At 36.9% G+C, this 22,084-nt stretch overlaps 1 protein-coding gene across 1 annotated transcript in view; it reads right to left on the bottom strand.

Moving 5' to 3' along the window:
• Window positions 1-22,084, bottom strand: part of TRHDE (thyrotropin releasing hormone degrading enzyme) — a 447,855-nt gene that overhangs the window by 157,761 nt on the left and 268,010 nt on the right. Inside the window, exon 6 of the mRNA XM_061415530.1 lies at window positions 19,669-19,806. Within this exon, the coding sequence (XP_061271514.1) occupies window positions 19,669-19,806 (138 nt within the window). The remainder of the gene's footprint in view (window positions 1-19,668; window positions 19,807-22,084) is intronic.

The raw sequence follows: 22,084 nt of genomic DNA, 5'->3' as shown, positions 1-22,084 counted from the left end.
AAAAGTCCTTTTTTTATATGATGTCTTAAAATCACCTCTGGCCTAGAATAATGGTAATTTCAAGGCTAAAGGCAAAGACAAGACTCACTGGTAATAAGTTCAGTTCAGTTCAGTTCATTCACTCAGTCCAGTTCATTCGCTCAGTTGTGTCCGACTCTTTGTGACTCCACAGACTGCAGCACACCAGGCTTCCCTGTCCATCATCAACTCCCAGAGCTTACTCAAACTCATGTCCATTGCGTCAGTGATGCCATCCAGCCATCTCATCCTCTGTCATCCCCTTCTCCTCCTGCCCTCAATCTTTCCCAGCATCAGCGTCTTTTCAAATGAGTCAGCTCTTCACATCAAGTGGCCACAGTATTGGAGTTTCAGCTTCAATATCAGTCCTTCCAATGAATATTCAGGACTGATAATAAAGAGAGCCACAAAAGGAAGTTCTACTCTAGATGTTCTTTTCATAATTTTTTTTCACTGATATCAACAGATGATTCAGAGATGGATGAGAATTATCTCAAATTTTCCCATTTTACCCAAGAAACAAGTACTTTGCTTCTTTTGTCATTTACACTTCTATATTTACTAAAAAGCAAGAATTTAAATCATATAAACATAAATATATGCATGCAAAATTAATTTTTAATAAATTATATATTATATATTACTTTGACTATAATATACCATGGAAGCAAGATTCAGTAGGAACTTTTTTAGTAGTCTTATAATTTACTTTGCTAATTTTGAGGCAGATTTTTTATTTTATTTTTAAAGAATATCAAATAATTCAGATTGTCATCTTCAGTGGTTCATACTAAAATGTTTGTCTTTTATGTCAAAAAGTTTTTTCTTCGATGAACTGAAATTTCTGCCTATAATTTAAAGCCACTTATCTTATTTAGAATTTGATGTTGACAGAGAAGTGGTGAACAACCTTCCTATAATGACTGTTTATATATTAGAGCAAATTATTTAGTCACCTCTGAGCCCTCTTGTCCTCCAGATTGGACATTTGTAAATTCTTTAGCTTTTTCTGATAGGATTTATCTACAATTGTCTCTATATCAATCTCTCTCTCTCTTTCTCCCTCCATTTTTCTCTCTGTCTCTCTATTCTTTGCTTAATTATCTTCAACCTCTTAAACTTCACATATTCCATATAAGATGATCATAACCATTAGTAGTTACTTTCCAGACTTCAAACCTTTATTTTTTATTTGTATGCCAGTATATTACTTATTTTAAAACACGGCATTTTCTCATTCAGGGAAAATCTCTAACTTTAGTATATGCCAAAAGACTGTAACCCAAATCATATTTCCAATTGAAACAGTGGCATAATAGCAATTAGTTAAAGAAAGTATCTTGATAGAGTGGAAAGAGCATGAGTCAGGAAAAATGAGGTGAGAATCCCAGCTCTGACACCTAGAAGCCTGAGAACACCATTAACCTCCCTGGGATTCTGTTTACTCTTATGTAAACTGAAGACAATAATATCTACCTTACAGGGATGGGAGATTTAATGAGATAATTATGTGGATGTTGAGTGGCAAAATAAACTCTCAAAGAACTATTTCTCCTACTACTAGTATTATTGCCATTATATACCTGACCAAAAGCCTACCGTCCAACTGTCTTACAGAAATGACTGCAAGTGCTAGTGAATCAATACATATCCCACACCAGAAACCATCCAGTATGCACAAATGTGCCGAAGAGGACAAAATAGCAATGCTATATTCATTTGATAGCCTGTATGTAGTAGACAGTAAACAGAGAAAGTGGAGGCTGAAAAGAGGGATCTATTTAAAAGAGGAAGAGCTGGGGAAGCTTGCAGAACAGGAGGCTGACTGTGCCTGAGGCTGGAGGGTACAGAGACGGCAGGAGACGCGCTGAGTTGACGTGAAAGGGTCCCAGGTGGCCCAGGGCTGGGGTCAGGCCACATGTGACAGAAGCCATTAGCAAGCAGAGTGACTGGGTGACATGATCTTCCTTCCCCCCTAGAATTCATATGGAATTACGTCTGAAACTCTTTAATTCTATTTCAAGTACCAAGTCTTTTTCCTAATTCCTATAAACAGATGGGATCTTTCCCTCTGAAACACCACACTGTTTTGCTTATATTGCTTTTCTGACATTTACTTTAACTCAGCAAATACTTATTGAGTGCCTACTACATGCAGGCAGCATAATGAGTACTGGAAAACAGTGAAAAACACAGAGATCTCTCCTTTTATGAAGCTCATACTCAGTGAGGGGAAATGGGAAACCAGGTTGCAGAATAACCAGAATAACGAGTAAATTGTATTGTACATTTGAAAGCCATCAAATAGTATGTGGATCAGAATAAGAAAAATGAATGAAGAAAATGAGTGAGGTTATCAGTTGGCATTTTAAGTGGGCAGTATCTTTGAAAAGATGACATTGAAATAAAGTTTTCAAGAACAAATTTAAGTTAGAACTAACTATGTTGATATTGAAAATAACAACATTCCCAGATCAAAGGTCCTAGTGTTGGAGGGAGTTTAGTTGCATTTCAGGGAAAGCCGGAGGGGTAAATCAGGATTACATTGAGTGAAGGGACAATAATAAGAAGAGGTAAAGTCAGGAGGGATAAAAGAATAAGGGTCAGAGACCTATGGAGGACTTGGGAAGACTATGGTGAGAGGCAATCAGGTAGGACCTCACAGGTCACTGTAAACTTTGTCTTTTATTCTCATTTTGGTGTGAAGTCATTGCAGGGTTTCTAGCAAAGTGGGACTATCTGGCTTAAGTTTTACTGTCCCAGACAGCAGACTGGAAGGCAATGTTCCAGGGTGCTTGCCTTGTCAAAAGCAACACGGGAACATGGGTGTTGATCTGGGAAGACAGAGAGGAGGTGGGGGAAGCAGGGGGCCATGCGGCTCCTGAGACCCAGAAAGGTGTGTATTCCAAGGAGTAGGGAGAAAGGACAATTAATGAAACAAGAAGAAATGATGAATCATAACTGTTGTGGTGATCATCTTGAAATAAATGAAAATATCAAATCACTATGTTGTGTCAAAGAAACTAATACAGTGTTACACGTCAATTATACTTCAAAGACAAACTCATAGAAAAAGAGATCAGATTTGTGGTTACAGGGGCAAGTGGGTGAGGATTTGGATGAAGGTAGGCCAAAGGTACAAATTTTCTCCTTATGTCATGTTACCAAATAAGTTCTAGGGATGTAACGTACAACATGGTATCATTAACACTGCTGTATATTTTATATGTTAAGAGAGTAAATCCTATGAGTTCTCATAAGGTGGAAAAAAAAATGATCACTTCGACTGCTTGGTTAAAAATAGACTATGGGGTGGAGGATTAGAAACAGAGAGATCTTTAAGACACTACTGTGGCAATGCAGTGGTTTTTCAGACCAGTACGGAAACAGTAATGGTGGGGTGTGTGCTGTGTGCTAAGTCGCTTCAGGTGAGTCTGACTCTTTGTGATCCCATGGACTGTAGTTCACCAGGCTTCTCTGTCCATGGGATTCTCCAGGTAAGAATACTGGAGTGGGTTTCCATGCCCTCTTCCAGGGGATCTTCCAGACCCAGGGATCAAACCCATGTCTCTTATGTCTCCTGCATTGCCAGGCAGGTTCTTTACCACTAGCACCACCTGGCAATGGTTGAGAACAGGTCAAATTCTGGAAATATTTTATAGCAGACACAGTAAGATTTCCTGACAAACAGGATGAGAAAAAGACAGAATCAAAGGTGGCCTAAGAACTTGGAGTTGCCATTCACTGTGATGGCTCATATAATAATTTGTCTTGAAATATATTTATTTCTGACAAGTTTTATATATGAAATTTGGAGTTATATAGATCAGATACTGCTTGCTCATTTTCTGGATGTCTGACTCTGGACAAATCACTGAACTTCTTAATTCTGAGTTTCCTCATCAGTGAATATGACAGTGTTAAGTCAAATGGGTTAAAAACACCAAATCCCAAGTTTTTTTGTATAGAGTAAATGGGAAAAATACATGCAAAGCATTTCACAAAATGCCTCATACCTAATAAATGCTTGTTAAATGAAATATATGCTTTACTATGACTCAGTATAATTACTTTTAAAATTTCATATGTTTTAAATCTGCTACTGGGTTATATTCTTGAAAGAAGGCATCATCCAATAATTATTGCTATTGTCATTATTATTATTGTTTTTCTATAGAAACACTCTGTCCTGTGTATAGAGTCAGTATGTGCTCTCTCGCTGTACTAACTGTGGCCTGGCTCACATGATGCTGTGGATGGGGAACCTGGTATCAAAAGGGACAAAAGATGCAAATGGCTGATTGGCCTTTTCATAGTCACTTTTAAAGATGATAGAAATTATACATATTTTCCACTTTAGCCATGCAAGAATTTTAAACTTTAAGTCTGCAATACGTTGGTAGAATAACAAAAGTTGAATTTCCACTGCCCCGTTTTTTTTTAAATTCGTATTCACTATGACCCCTTGTGGGTTTGTCCTGCTTGTCAATTCTTTCCTTTTACTCTATGTAATTTCATTTGATCTCTAAAGTATATCAAACTAGATATAAGAATTGCTGAAATGTGTTCTTGTTTTTAAAGGACCCCCTTTAAGTCATTTGAAATCTGCTCCTCTCTCCCAAGCTTGTAGCAATACTCTCCAACCTGGCACCATATGTAAATTTAATGAGCATTCACTCACTTTCATCATCCAGGTCATTGGGTCATTGATTCTTATTTCCCTTTGTGTTTTTAGAGTAAAGAGACTATTTCAAGCCATCTTTTCTAGTCTTCCTACCTATGGATAGTATTTTCCTGTTTCCACTGCACTTTTAGGATAAAAGTATACTCATTTTCAGCATATGATTAAAATGCAAAATTGGCTATTTCTCAGGATGTAACTTGTTCTCTTTCTCTTTTGTTTTGAAATACTAGTTTTCATTTTTTCTCTACCCATTCTAAAAATATATATGTAATTTTAGGAGTTTTATTTTTTTATTTTAATATTGGCCTTGAAACTATCCATATTTAACACTGTTTTCTTCAAAAGTACTCGGTTCTAAAATTCAAATCCAAAAGAAATCAGTATCTGATTTATTGGTTTCTAATCTGTATTTCTCTATAATCTTCTCTACCCCTGTAATACAGTTCTTTTTAAGAAGTTATTTAAAATGCAATAAAATTACTATGCAGGAAAAATAACAATAAAACAGAAGTGGGAAAAATTAGAATAATTATTAAGGGAATAATTACAAGAGATGATAAGCCAACAAAGCACTGACACAATGAGAGGTTGACTGATGGCAGAGGTTAATGTAGCCTAGTAACAGGGATCTTCAGGGAGAAGAGCAAAGAAGAGAAGTGGCAAGAAGTCTTTATTAAGTGCTACCTACTACAATAAAAAGAAAAAAACATTCTACATGCTACGAATCTAGTTGCTACAATCTTTACTGACATGTCTAGATCTATCATATTATTTCCATCTCTCCATACCTTCAGGAATATTCTTTCTGGAATACAAATTTAATTATGTTACTCCGATGCTTGAAACTCTTTATTAGTTCCTCTTGGCCTGATAAAGTTCAGACTTCTTAGTATTACATAACATGTCCTAAAACTTCTCACCAGCTTATCTCCTCAGCCTGCTGCTGCCCCAAATTCTCACTATGCTCTGGCTATACTGAACTCCTTGATGTTCCACTCAATCATCACTGCGTCCCTTTTCTGGGCTAAATTCACAGAATGGCCCTTTTTTGCCATTTTCTCACTCCTTTTACCCTTACCCTCATGACTCTATGTACCTTATTTATATTTCTATCATAACTCCTAAGATTCTGAGGTTGGCACCCATTACTTTTATCTAGCCATCATTTTCTTTGGGAAATCCTACTTCAGGTGATCCGGGTGGACCTACGACTTAGATGACTTATCTCTCCCACCAGAGGAAGAGCTCATGACCCATACTCACCATTCAGAACATTCATAGGGACTGTCCATCCCATGGACAGAGGACTGGCCAATAGTGCTCTGTCACTTAACAGAACAAATCACAGCTTTGGGGAAAGACAGATGCAGGTTCTGCTATGATAGAGGTTCTTTCCTAACCTCATTAGGATCACAGGTTCAAGGACTCTATCAGCCTCAAGGACTCTCTCAGCCTCAACATTTCTAGGCCCCCTAACTAAGAATCATCCATAAATTAATCAAAGGCAAAGAGCCAAGAAGTCAATGGAAAGAGATTCCTGATGACATTGTTAAAATGCCCAGATTCAATAATTCTTAAACATAACAACATCTGATATTAAGAAGAGGTGGCAAGAATACACAGAAGAACTGTACAAAAAAGATATTCATGACCAAGATAATCATGATGGTGTGATCACTCACCTAGAGCCAGACATCCTGGAATGTGAAGTCAAGTGGGCCTTAGGAAGCATCACTACAAACAAAGCTAGTTGAGGTGATGATATTCCAGTGGAACTATTTCAAATCCTAAAAGATGATGCTATGAAAGTGCTGCACTCAATATGCCAGCAAATTTGGAAAGTCAGCAGTGGCCACAGGATTGGAAAAGGTCAGTTTTCATTCCAATCCCAAAGAAAGGCAATGCCAAAGAATGCTCAAACTACTGCACAATTGCACTCATCTCACACGCTAGTAAAGTGAAGCATAAAATTCTCCAAGCCAGGCTTCAGCAATACATGAACCATGAACTTCCTGATGTTCAAGCTAGTTTTAGAAAAGGAAGAGGAACCAGAGATCAAATTGCCAACATCTGCTGGATCATCAAAAAAGCAAGGGAGTTCCAGAAAAACATCTATTTCTGCTTTATTGACTATGCCAAAGCCTTTGACTGTGTGAATCACAATCAACTGTGGAAAATTCTGAAAGAGATGGGAATACCAAACCACCTGACCTGCCTCTTGAGAAACCTGTATGCAGGTCAGGAAGCAACAGTTAGAACTGGACATGGAACAACAGACTGGTTCCAAATAGGAAAAGGAGTACGTCAAGGCTGTATATTGTCACCCTGTTTATTTAACTTATATTCAGAGTAGATCATGAGAAACGCTGGGCTGGAGGAAGCACAAGCTGGAATCAAGATTGCTGAGAGAAATATCAATAACCTCAGATATGCAGATGACACCACCCTTATGGTAGAAAGCAAAGAAGAACTAAAGATCCTCTTGATAAAAGTGAAAGAGGAGAGTGAAAAAGTTGGCTTAAAGCTCAACATTCAGAAAACTAAGATTATGGCATCTGGACCCATCACTTCATGGCAAATAGATGGGAAAACAGTGGAAACAGTGAGAGACTTTATTTTGGGGGGCAGCAAAATCACTGCAGATGGTGACTGCAGCCATGAAATTAAAAGATGCTTACTCCTTAGAAGGAAAGTTATGACCAACCTAGACAGCATATTAAAAAGCAGAGACATTATTTTGTCAACAAAGGCCCATCTAGTCAAGGCTATGGTTTTTCCAGTGGTCATGTATGGATGTGAGAGTTGGATTATAAAGAAAGCTGAGAGCCAAAGAATTGATGCTTTTGAACTGTGGTGTTGTAGAAGACTCCTGAGAATCCCTTGGACTGAAAGGAGTTCCAACTAGTCCATCCTAAAGGAGATCAGTCCTGGGTGTTCATTGGAAGGACTGATGTTGAAGCTGAAACTCCAATACTTTGGCCACCTGATGCAAAGAGCTGATTAATTTGAAAAGACCCTGATGCTAGGAAAGATTGAGGGCAGGAGGAGAAGGGGATGACAGAGGATGAGATGGTTGGATGGCATCACCGACTCAATGGACATGAGTTTGGGTGGACTCTGGGAGATGGTGATGGACAGGGAGGCCTGGTACGCTATGATTCATGGGGTCACAAAGAGTCGGACATGACTGAGCGACTGAACTGAACTGAACTGAACAACATCTCAGACTTTCCAGTTATTCAGTCAACAAATTTTTATTGCTTAAGATGACTTGAGTTATGTTTCTACATTTAAAATGGAGACATTGATGTTAACACTCAAATATTACTGCCCTGACTTACTTATTTGCTATTCCTCCTTGGTGTCTAGCATGCATGTGTGCTTAAGTCACTTCAGTTATGTTTGACTGTTTGCAACCCTATGGGCGATAGCCCACCAAGCTCCTCTGTCCATGGGATTCTCCAGGCAAGAATACTGGAGTGGGTTGCCATGCCCTCCTCCAGGGGATCTTCCCGACCCAGGGGTCAAACCAGCATCTCCTGAAGTTCCTGCATTGCAGGTGGATTCTTTACTGCTGAGCCATGGGGGGAGCCTCTTTTGTGTCTTACTGACTGTAATATCCTTAACACTCAGGACACAGAGCCTGGAACATTATTTGGGGTTTACAAATGACTTTGGAATGAGTGCTCCAGCCAAGTATATTGATCAAACATGATAGTGTTTAAGAATATTGGCTCTAGAATCTGATTTCCTGGGAAACATATCCTTGGATTGACCATGATCAATATCTTCATCTTTAAAGTGAGGATCATGGAAATAACAAGCCCTAAAGGGGATTATCGGAGAAGGTGATGGCACCCCACTCCAGTACTCTTGCTTGGAAAATCCTATGGATGGAGGAGTCTAGAAGGCTGTACTCCATGAGGTCGCTGAGGGTCAGACACGACTGAGTGACTTCACTTTCACTTTTCACTTTTATGCATTGAAGAAGGAAATGGCAACCCACTCCAATGGAGTTGCCTGGAGAATCCCAGGGATGGGGGAGCCTGGTGGGCTGCTGTCTATGGGGTCGCACAGAGTTGGACATGACTAAAGCGACTTAGCAGTAGCCAAGGGGATTATGAGAATTAACTGAGTTAATGAAAGTATAGAGTTAACACACATTCGATACATGTTAACAGTTGATGTTATTTTTGGCTGTTCAATTATCAGTAATATCTGTCATACACATCCTGGAATGACACAGTACATCCATTCCATCCACAGAGTTAAGTTGGTTATTGTATATTACCCACATCCTAACTTGCTTATAGAATGAGCCTGAGAGAAGCCAAACTGGAGAACTAGTCTAAAGCACTAAAAATACATGAAGGCCTGATATAAAGATTAGCAAACCAAAGCCTGTGTGATTACAGCCAGATTTTTCTGAGCTTCGTTTTTCCACATTCACATTGAAGATTATTTTTCAGACACGCCAGCAGGCACCTGGCCCATGTTTTTTTACTATATTTTTAGAAGTTTGATTTGACATCATGTGGGTGAATCCAAACAATGAGCACCCATCAAAAAAGCATGATGAACAAGTAGACAGAAAATCAATGAGGACGTAGAGGACTTGAACAATTCTATCAGCTAGGTTGACCTAATTGGCATTTATAAAACATTGCAGCCAAAAGTGGGATACACATTCTTTTGAAGTGCAAACAGCACATTTACCAACAGAGACCAAATTCTAGGCCTTAAGATAAGCCTCAACAAATTTAAGAAGATTCAAGTCATGCAGAATATACTTCCCTGACCACAGAAGAATTACATAAGAAATGAAAACAGAAAATTTTCTGGAAAAACTTCAAATAACCCATGGATAAATTACTAAATCAAATGGGAAATAATACTATAAAGTGAATGAAAATGAAACCTCTATCTCTCAAAAGCTGGAGAATGCCCTAAGCAGTAAACTTTAAGAGGAAATTGATAAAATAAACACCTGAACTATAACAGATCAAAGGCCTCCAACTAATGACCTCAGTTTGCACCATAAGAAACTAGAAAAAAGAACAGACTAAATCCAAAGTATATAAAAGAAGGAAATAATTAGAGAGGAAATCGATGACATAGTAAGACTAGAAATCAATTAAATAAAAAGCAGATTTTTTTCAGAATAAAATGTGTAAAGTTCTAGCTAGACTAATCAGGAGAATAGATAGAAATTAACAATATCTGGAATAAAAGAGGTGATATTATATGATATTAAAAGAATAATAAAAGAATATAACATTTAAATCTTTATGCCAATAAAACAAATATATTACATAAAATGAGCCAAAAAGTATCTTACTGAGAGAAAATACAAAGGCCCTAAATTAGTGGAGAAGTGTATGCCGTTCATGAGTCACTCAATACTGTTAAGGTGTGAATGCTCCCAAATTATTATATAAATACAGTGCAATCCCTGTAATTATAGCAGAATTTAAAAGAAATGTCAAAACATTCTAAAATTCATATAGAAATTCAAGAAATCAAGAATAACCTAAAGAACTTTTAAAAAGAAGGACAAAATTGGAGGACTAACAATAATTTCACTGCTTATTAAAAACTACAGTCATCAAGATTATGTAGTACTGGCACCAAGATAAATAAATATATCAATAGAACAAAATAAACAGTCCAGAAAAAAGACCCACACATAGATAGCTCACACATTTCAACAAATGTGAAAAGGCAATTCATTTCAAGAAATGATTCCTGAAAAAATGAATATCCATATTCAATAAAAAGGGAAACATTCAATTCAAACTTCATACTATATTCCAGAATTGACTTGACTCAAAAATAGAATATAGATCTAAATATAAACTGAAAACTATAAAACCTCTAAGAAAAAACAAAGGAATAACCTTCATGGCCTTGAATTAGCCAAAGATGCCTTACCTATGACATCAACAGCATTATCAATTAAAAAATATGGTAAAATGAACTTAAAATGAAAACAGTTTGCTTTTAGAAAGATACTGCTATGAAAATAAAGAGAAAGTCACAAATTAGGAAAACCATTATTTTACATCAGGTATATGATAACCTATATTCAAAGTATAAAGAATTCTCAAAACTCAGTAATAAGAAAACAATCCAGGAGAAGAAGGGGACAGCAGAGGATGAGATGGTTGGATGGCATTACTGACTTGATGGACATGAGTTTGAGCAAGCTCTGGGAGTCGGCAATGGACAGGGAAGCCTGGTGTGCTGCAGTCCATGGGGTTGCAAAGAGTCATACATGACTGAGTGACTGAAGTGAATTGAATTGAATCCAATCTAAAAAAAATGGGCAAAGGATTTGAACTGACACTTCATCAAGGAAGATATATGAAAGAAAATATGCAAAGGAAAAAATATTCAATATCATTAGTCATTCAGATCAGATCAGATCAGTCGCTCAGTTGTGTCCGACTCTTTGCGACCCCATGAATCGCAGCACGCCAGGCCTCCCTGTCCATCACCAACTCCCAGAGTTCACTGAGACTCACGTCTATCAAGTCAGTGATGCCATCCAGCCATCTCGTCCTCTGTCGTCCCCTTCTCCTCCTGCCCCAAATCCCTCCCAGCATCAGAGTCTTTTCCAATGAGTCAACTCTTCACATGAGGTGGCCAAAGTACTGGTGTTTGAGCTTTAGCATCATTCCTTCCAAAGAAATCCCAGGGCTGATCTCCTTCAGAATGGACTGGTTGGATCTCCTTGCAGTCCAAGGGACTCTCAAGAGTCTTCTCCAACACCACAGTCCAAAAGCATCAATTCTTCAGCGATCAGCCTTCTTCACAGTCCAACTCTCACATCCATACATGACCACAGGAAAAACTATAGTCTTGACTAGACGAACCTTTGTCGGCAAAGTAATGTCTCTGCTTTTGAATATGCTATCTAGGTTGGTCATAACTTTCCTTCCAAGGAGTAAGCATCTTTTAATTTCATGGCTGCAGTCACCATCTGTAGTGATTTTGGAGCCCCCAAAATAAAGTCTGACACTGTTTCCACTGTTTCCCCATCTATTTCCCATGAAGTGGTGGGACCGGATACCATGATCTTCGTTTTCTGAATGTTGAGCTTTAAGCCAACTTTTTCACTCTCCACTTTCACCTTCATCAAGAGGCTTTTGAGTTCCTCTTCACTTTCTGCCATAAGGGTGGTGTCATCTGCATATCTGAGGTTATTGATATTTCTCCTGGCAATCTTGATTCCAGCTTGTTTTTCTTCCAGTCCAGCATTTCTCATGATGTACTCTGAATATAAGTTAAATAAACAGGGTGACAATATACAGCCTTGACGTACTCCTTTTCCTATTTGGAACCAGTCTGTTGTTCCATGTCCAGTTCTAACTGTTGCTTCCTGACCTGCATACAGATTTCTCAAGAGGCAGACCAGGTGGTCTGGTATTCCCATCTCTTTCAGAATTTTCCACAGTTGATTGTGATCCACATAGTCAAAGGCTTTGGCATAGTCAATAAAGCAGAAATAGATGTTTTTCTGGAACTCTCTTGCTTTTTCCATGATCCAGCGGATGTTGGCAATTTGATCTCTGGTTCCTCTTCCTTTTCTAAAACTAGCTTGAACATCAGGAAGTTCACAGTTCACATATTGCTGAACACTGGCTTGGAGAATTTTGAACATTACTTTACCAGCGTGCGAGATGAGTGCAATTGTGCGGTAGTTTGAGCATTCTTTGGCATTGCCTTTCTTTGGGATTGGAATGAAAACTGACCTTTTCCAGTCCTGTGGCCACTGCTGAGTTTTCCAAATTTGCTGGCATATTGAGTGAAGCACTCTCACAGCATCATCTTGCAGGATTTGGAATAGCTCAACTGGAATTCTATCACCTCCACTAGCTTTGTTCATGGTGATGCTTTCTAAGGCCCACTTGACTACACATTCCAAGATATCTGGCTATAGGTCAGTGATCACACCATCGTGATTATCTGGGTCGTGAAGATCTTTTTTGTACAGTTCTTCTGTGTATTCTTGCCATCTCTTCTTAATATCTTCTGCTTCTTTTAGGAGGTCCATACCATTTCTGTCCTTTATCGAGCCCATCTTTGCATGAAATGTTCCTTCAGTATCTCTGATTTTCTTGAAGAGATCTCTAGTCTTTCCCATTCTGTTGTTTTCCTCTATTTCTTTGCATTGATCGCTAAAGAAGGCTTTCTTATTTCTTCTTGCTATTCTTTGGAACTCTGCATTCAGATGTTTATATCTTTCCTTTTCTTCTTTGCTTTTCGCTTCTCTTCTTTTCATAGCTATTTGTAAGGCCTCCCCAGACAGCCATTTTGCTTTTTTGCATTTCTTTTCCATGGGGATGGTCTTGATCCCTGTCTCCTGTACAATGTCATGAACCTCATTCCATAGATCATCAGGCACTCTATCTATCAGATCTAGTCCCTTAAATCTATTTCTCACTTCCACTGTATAATCATAAGGGATTTGATTTAGGTCATACCTGAATGATCTATTGGTTTTCCCTACTTTCTTCAATTTCAGTCTGAATTTGGCAATAAGGAGTTCATGGTCTGAGCCACAGTCAGCTCCTGGTCTTGTTTTTGCTGACTGTATAGAGCTTCTCCATCTTTGGCTGCAAAGAATATAATCAATCTGATTTCGGTGTTGACCATCTGGTGATGTCCATGTATAGAGTTTTCTCTTGTGTTGTTGGAAGAGGGTGTTTGTTATGACCAGTGCATTTTCTGGCAAAACTCTATTAGTCTTTGCCCTGCTTCATTCTATACTCCAAGGCCAAATTTTTCTGTTTCTCCAGGTGTTTCTTGACCTCCTACTTTTGCATTCCAGTCCCCTATAATGAAAAGGACATCTTTTTGGGGTGTTAGTTCTGAAAGGTCTTGTAGGTCTTCATAGAACCGTTCAACTTCAGCTTCTTCAGTGTTACTGGTTGGGGCATAGACTTGGATTACTGTGATATTGAATGGTTTGCCTTGGAAATGAACAGAGATCATTCTGTCGTTTTTGAGATCGCATCCAAGTACTGCATTTCTGACTCTTTTTGTTGACCATGATGGCTACTAGGGGAATGTAAATTAATAATCACAATGAAATACCATTACAATATCTAAAATTAAACAAACTGATTATATCAACTTTGTGTTGGTGAAGATTGGGAAGAAGTAGAACTCTGGTACACTTTTTTTTTTCTTCTAATTTTATTTTATTTTTAAGCTTTACATAATTGTATTAGTTTTGCCAAATATCAAAATGAATCCACCACAGGTATACATGTATTCCCCATCCTGAACCCTCCTCCCTCCTCCCTCCCCATACCATCCCTCTGGGTCGTCCCAGTGCACTAGCCCCAAACATCCAGTATCGTGCATCGAACCTGGACTGGCAACTCGTTTCTTACATGATATTTTACATGTTTCAATGCCATTCTCCCAAATCTTCCCACCCTCTCCCTCTCCCACAGAGTCCATAAGACTGTTCTATACATCAGTGTCTCTTTTGCTGTCTCGTACACCGGGTTATTGTTACCATCTTTCTAAATTCCATATATATGCGTTAGTATACTGTATTTATGTTTTTCCTTCTGGCTTACTTCACTCTGTATAATAGGTTCCAGTTTCATCCACCTCATTAGAACTGATTCAAATGTATTCTTTTTAATGGCTGAGTAATACTCCATTGTGTATATGTACCACAGCTTTCTTATCCATTCATCTGCTGATGGACATCTAGGTTGCTTCTGCTACACTTTTGATAAGACTTTACCTTGATACAGTGGTTCAACTACTTTGGAAAACAGTTCAGCAGTATCATAAAACATTAAATATACCTATCATCATCTAAATATTGCAGGTAATCACCCAAGAGAGGCAAAATGCACACATACAAAGACCTGCAAAAATATTCATAGTAGCTTTATTTGTAACAGATCCAAGCTAGAAAAACCCAAATATCTCGGTGAATGAACAAATTATATTACATCCATGTATTCTACAACATGAATTGTACCTCAAAATCATGATATTGGGTGAAAGAAAGGCAGACAAAAAAAGAGTGTATATTGCCTAATTCTATTTATACAAAACTCTAGAAATTACAAATTAATCTACAGTGAAAAGTTGATCAATGGAAGAGTGAGGAGGGATGAGAGGAGGAATTACAAAGAGGCATGAGGAAACTTTTGATGAATGAGTCCATTATCTTGATTGTGGTGATATTTTCACTGTGTATACATATGTTAGAACATATAAATTGTACCTTTTAAGTGAAGTAGCTCAGTCGTGTCTGACTCTTTGCAACCCCATGGAGTGTAGCCCACCAGGCTCCTCCATCCATGGGATTCTCCAGGCAAGAATACTGGAGTGGGTTGCCATTTCCTTCTCCAGGGGATCTTCCCGACCCAGGGATTGAACCCAGGTCTCCCACATTGCAGGCAGATCCTTTAACGTCTGACCCACCAGGGAAGCCCATTATAGTTTATTGCATGTTAATTATTTCTCAATATACTTATTACAAAGAAAATGTTTTCCTTGAGAAGTCTTCATTGAAAATGGATAGATCCTATCATCAATTAAAATCACAGTAAGGACAGCATTTTCAGTGATACTTAAGCATAATGACACAGGACTAGAATGAAGACAACCCCTCTCAATGATGAAAAGCTAAAAGCCTTTCCTCTCAGATCACGAATAAGACAAAGATGCCCACTCTTGCCATTTCTACTCAACACAGTACTGGGAGTCCAAGTCATAGCAACTAGATGAGAAAAAATTAAATAGATAAAAGCCTTAAATTAGAAAGGAAGAAGTAAAATCATCTCTGTTTATAGATGGCATGGTATTCTATATTGAAAACCCTAAAGACTTCACACACACACACACACACACACACAAATGGTTACAACGAATGAATTAATTCACTGGAATTGCAGGATACAAAGTCAACATATAAAAATTAGATGTTTTCCTAAACACTAACAATGAACTATCTGAAAGAGAAATTAAGAAAGCAATCCCATTTAGAATAGCATCAAAACCAATAAAATACTTATAAATAAACTGAACCAAGGAAGTAAAAGATTATACACTGAGAACTATGAGATATTGGTGAAAGTAACTAAGAAGACACAAATAAATGAAAAGATATCCTGTGATCTTTGACTGAAAAATTAATACTGTGAAAATCTCCATACTACTGAAAATAATCTACAAATTCAATACAATCCCTAATAAAATTCCATTTTTCACTGAAATAGACAAAAATTATCCTAAAATTTGTATGGAGCCATAAAAGACCCCAAATAGCAAAAGTTAACCTGAGAAAGAAGAACAAACTTGGAAGCATCGTCATTCCTGATTTTGAGCCATATACAAAGCTACAGTAATCAAAGAAGCATAGTTCTGGCAACAGGTACCTGGAACCAGTGGAGCAGAACAAAGACTCCAGATATGAGTCATAAATATGTGGTGAACTGATTCTTGACAAGAGCGCTAAGAACACACAAAGGAGAAAGATTAGTAACTTCTTTGAATGATGTTGGTAAAACTGGACATCTAGATGCATAAGAAGGAAACTGGACACTTCTCTTACACCACTCAAAAAAATGAACTTGAAATGGGTCACAAACTTAAATGTAAGATGAGAAAGCATAAAACTCCTAGAAGAAAATATAGGGGGAAAGATGCTTGACACTGGTCTTGCATGCATGCTATGTCACTTCAGTCATGTTTGACTCTTTGAGACCTATGGACTGTAGCCCACCAGGCTCCTCTGTCCATGGAATTCTCCAGGCAAGAATACGGAGTGAGTTGCCATGCCCTCCTCCAGGGGATCTTCCTAACCCAGGTGTCAAAGCCACGTTTCTTGTCTCCTGCATTGGCAGGCACATTCTTCACCACTAGTACCACCTCGGAAGCCCAATATTGGTCTAAGCAATGATTAATCAGATAAGAGACTAAGAGCACAGCCAATAAAAGTCAAAGTAAACCAACTGAACTACATCAAATGGAAGAGCTTTGGCACAGCAAAGCAAATAATCAATAAACTGGAAAGACAACCTGAAGAATGAGAGAAAACATTAGCAAATCACGTATCTGATAAAGGGTTAATATCCAAAATAAATATAAAAAACTCATACAATTCAATTGCAAATAATAATAATAATAGAATTTAAAAATGGGCAAAGGACCTGAATAGACATTTTTCCAACAAAGGCATACTAATGTCCATAGTTATATGAAAAAATGCTCTACATCATTAATCATCACCAAAATGCAGATCAAAACCGCAAGATATCACTTCATACCTGTGATGGCTATTATCAAAAAAGCAAGAGATAACACATGCTAACAAGGATGTGAAGAAAAGAGAATGCTTATGTAGTGTTAGTGGGAATGTAAATTGGTTATAGCCATTGCAGAAAACACGATGCAGGTTAAAGATATCAGAAATCAGACAACCATAGGATCTTGCAATCCCACTCCTATGCATTCAAAGGAATTTAAGCCAGCATCTTCAGGAGGGTATCTGCACACCCATGTTTCTTTGTTCTTTTCAGCATGTTCTATGATAACCAAGATATCAAAACAATCTAAATGTCTTTCAACAGATGAATGGGTTAAGAAAATGTGATATATATATATAATTGAATTTTATTCAGTAATAAAAAGAAGGCAATCCTACCATTTTTGACATGGATTAACCTGAAGGTCATTATGCTAAGTAAAATAAGTCAGAGAAAGACAAATATTAATACATATGTTATGTGTTAAGCATATATAAAATCTAAAAAAAAAGCCGATTGAATAGAAACAAAGTATAGAATGGTGGTTTCCAAGGGCTAGGGGAAAGGGGAAATTGGGTGATATAAGTCAAACTACAAATTTTCACTTGTAAGAAGAATAAATTCCAATACTCATGTACAGCAATGTGACCACAGTTAATAATACAACGTTATATACTTGAAAGTTGCAGAGATAGATCTTAGGCATCCTCACTTCCCACTTCCCAAAAATGTTAGGTGAGGTGACATATGTGCTAATTATCTTGATCTTGGTAATCACTTCACAATGTATATGTATATCAAGTCATCACACTGTATACTTTAATTATACACAATTATATTTATCAGCTATTTCTCAAAAAAATTAAAAATAAAGATACATGACTAGAGGCAAATAAGCCAGTGTCCTTTCTGATGATGGTCCTGAGGATCTTGGCTCAGTTTGCTCTTGATCATGTTTGTAAATTGATAAGCCTTTGCACCAAAATGTAGAGAGGGTAAAATAACAATCATTGTGAATTCCTTCTTTCCTACTGTTTTGAGTCTTAGCCTTCTTGATTAAATTCAAAATTACTCAAATATATGAAATCTGGAATAAATGTTAACTTACATGTAAAAGCACATCTATTAACATATTTAATCAAAATAACATTTTCCTAATATTATCATATAGAATTTAAATTGGTATTTACAAATACTCTTTTGGAATTGGTAGTTAGGTGGGAAAAAACTAGACATGTCTCCAAATTGTCTCCAGCTAAGTTAATGAATTTTCTGCATTATATTTTAGGAATCAATATAGCTGAATGATCCAAATTTACAAAATCTAGCCTAAAATATCATATATAAAAATTAATATATACTTTATTTAATTTGTAAAATAAATACATTAACACTACATACTTTAAATATGGTTATACACTTTCACTTATTTTTATAAAGCATCAAAAATATCCTTTTTGAGCCAATGCAATGATCAGTGACTTCAAAAAGATATTTTTTAACACAATTTGCATCTTTACATATTATAGCAAACAATATTAACTAATAATCATTGATACAGTAATTTCTTGGGTGTAAAACCAAATATCCAAATTAGTGCACCAAAGAATTCTGGTGAATCATTATTTGATCTCTAGTCATAAAGAGAATAACTTGTTTTTCAGAAAGAATATTAGCAACTTATTTTCAAACTTAAACATTATTAAATCAATAAAGTATACAGAAATCCCAATAAATGCAAACCAATCTACATCAAAGACAAAGTAAAATTTAAAATTATTTTAACAAGTATTAAGTGGCTGTTAAGTTTTTAACGGGCTTCCCTTGTGGCTCAGCTGGTAAAGAATCCACCTGCAAAATGGGAGACCTAGGTTCAATCCCTGGGTTGGGAAGATCGCCTGGAGAAGGAAAAGGCCACTTACTCCAGTATTCTGGCCTGGAGAATTCCATGGACTGTATAGTCCACGAGGTCACAAAGAGTCAGACATGACTGAGTGACTTTCATTTCCACTTCAAGTGTTTAACACTGAAATGTAGCTGCTTATGTTAAAATTAGAAAAACTAAAGGATAGAGATATAAAGAAAAATCCTAACACAAGTAATGATGGAAAAAAAATTCATAATATATCTTATTTCTACAGATGTCTAGTCATTGGTCCAAAATCTTTGCCATTCAATGCCTATTCTTTAATATTTTATTTATCATTATTTATTTATATTTATTATTATCCAGGAAACATGGTTAATTCCCCAAATCATCCTTAAATAATGTTTATAAAATACGTATGTCATGTCACTGCCTATACCCATTTGTAGCAGCCAATCAAAAAGTATTAGGGGCACAGGTGGGAAATAATTTGTCACTACATAGGTCAGCTGTCTTATTAATAACAATAAAACCTGACATTTACATAATGTCATCTGTACAGCAGCTTCATATCAAGACTTCAAATATTTATCTCATTAATACTTCCAATATTTCTATGCATTATTTGGCACATATTTTACTGGTTTATAAAGCAAAACCCTAACTCATAAAATGACATGAACCTAGTGACTATATTTTCTCACAATCCATGTCTATTCACCAAAAAAGAAGAGAAAAATATATATCTTAGCATGAAAGAGTTTGGCCAGGAGAGTGAAATACCCACTTGGCAATTGGGTCTTATCTATTCCCACCTTTTTATATGCGATCCAGTCAAACACCCTGTCAATATCCGTTGCCCGTAGCACTTCCTGTGATACTGGATGGGAGCTGGCCAAGCCATCAAGCAGCATCACTTCATGTAGAACATCCGTCAGAAACCTCTGTTTTTCCTGCAATACAGTAGGTGGAACAACATCACAGGTGATTCGTGGTTATGACAGAATATGGGTGACAATATGAACCGAATGTTCAGTGTGTTGCTGACTTGATGATGCTCATCAGCCTACTAGATAAGATTTAACTATAAAGAGAAACCAGTAAATAAAATGCCTCTTAAGTCACTCTAAAATAAAAGTGGCCGATTTGAGCACAACATGAAACAATACCAATGAGCTACAATAGGCCCTAAATAGATAGAAACAATGGACTCTGTGTTTCAACAGTGGTTAAAGCAAATTTGAGAGTGGGCACATAAATGAGACTGACTCAGCTTGCCTATGGGCTGCCCTGGTGGCTCAGATGGTAGGGAGACCTGGATTCAACCCCTGGGTTGGGAAGATCCCCTGGAGGAGGGCAAGGCAACCCACTCCAGTATTCTTGCCTGGAGAATCCCCATGGACAGAGGTACCTGGTGGACTACAGTCTATGGGGTCGCAAAGAGTTGGACATGACTGAGTGATTAAGCATACACAGCATGTTCATATGTTCTGCAGGGTCAGATCTAAAATTCCAGTCCCAAATAACCTTTTTAAAGTTCATTCAATACAAGAATAATAACTAAATCTCAGAATTCCAGCACTATTTGTTCTTTCCAGTCCATTCAACAACCCATTCTCTTTCTGTTCCTACCTCCACTCTCTGTCTCACTTATTCTCCCTCTAATACACACATGCAAACACGTATTCTCTAAACGAACTTCAGAGACCACCACAAACAATGAGGCATTATTGACAACAAACTGTAATGTCTCTGGATGTGATACGTGAATTCAGAAAGTAGAGAGCAATAGGTATTAACAATTCATTACCATAAAACTTGTGAAAGTAGACAAAATCGTGAGACCTCTGTACATTGCTGAGACATCAGTATTTGCTTTAATAAAAGCTGACTTGCTGTGTCAGAAATAAACTGTAAAAAAAAAAAAAAAGTGCTTCTCTGTTGTTTATACAATATGGTGAAGTAATTAGCCTCCAATTAAAATAAATAAATTTATATTAAAAAAAAAAATTAACCCCCCCTCAAAAAAAAGAAGTCTGCTTTAAAGAAACAGCTTGGGTTCTGTTAACAAAATGCTGGCAGTTATCAGTCCGCCTAGCCTACTGCCTTCATTGAGGGAGGAGGAGAGAAAAAAGAAGTTGCAAGAGATAATGAGAGCTAAATAGCCCCTGGATAGTTGGGACCTGAGGAGTATCATTACAGAGATTAAAGACTGCAGCGCTTTAATTGCTCTAGCTAATTCTGAACTCATTCCTGGAGCCTCCAAATTTTGGGCCAGCAGATAAATTGCTTGATTTCTGAGTAAGCTGTAATTTCAAGCTGAGACTACACCAATTCTGGATTTTAAAAATTGGAAATGGACAATAAATATACTAAGAAAAGAATGGTTAACTAAGCATATGTGTTAATAAGCATAAGCATATTAATAAGCATATTAATTTAAATCTGGCTTTAAAAACATTTTTGTTCATCATCACTTACTTGCTCAATAATTTAGTATGTTTAATCAATTTAACTAGTCATCCAAGTATTACTGTAAGGTTTATTTTCTAATAGCTTATTTTTATAGCCTGTGGACTTTATATTTAATTTCTTTGGTCCTTATTTTTCATCTAAGAATTTCAAATCAGTTCTCCATCCAAAAGGGCTGTGTTACAGTGACTGAACCAAAAGTCACTCTGACTCCCGGAAGAATACTTCAGACCCTAAGAGACCTTATAATAAAAAAAACAAACTTATAATGAATTAAGTGACAAGTATTACACAAAAAAATACTGTATTTCTTCTTAAACTGAGTTCCTAATTCAACATGAACTGAAGAAAGTGAAATTGGACCTTGTGATTTAAAAATTTGAATTAAAAAACTGGCATTTACATTGCCCATTTTAAGTCCACAGAAAGCAAAGACAAGATCTCAGACAAATGGCGTAGATTTAGAGGATAAGAGAAATTCATATATTTCCAAAAAGCAGATAAGTAATCTTGTTGTTCATTTAATTTTAAAATGTACATTAAAGCTATTTGATACTGGTATTAATGAGGAATTATGGAATATATAATGATACTTCAAGTTGACAACTGAACATTTTTATTTATAAAAACTACCAACTGAAGATGTGATGTCCATTCTGAAGATCAAATAATACACAACTCTTCAAATAATAATTATTGCTCCTTTACATCACTCAAACATCTTATCAAAAAAACCAGTGCAAAATGAAAACCTTAACC

This window comes from Bos javanicus, chromosome 5 (genome assembly GCF_032452875.1).
Source record: "Bos javanicus breed banteng chromosome 5, ARS-OSU_banteng_1.0, whole genome shotgun sequence".
Taxonomy (NCBI): Eukaryota; Metazoa; Chordata; class Mammalia; order Artiodactyla; family Bovidae; genus Bos; species Bos javanicus.
Note: the sequence above shows the minus strand (reverse complement) of the source record. Positions and strands in the feature narration are given on the sequence as shown.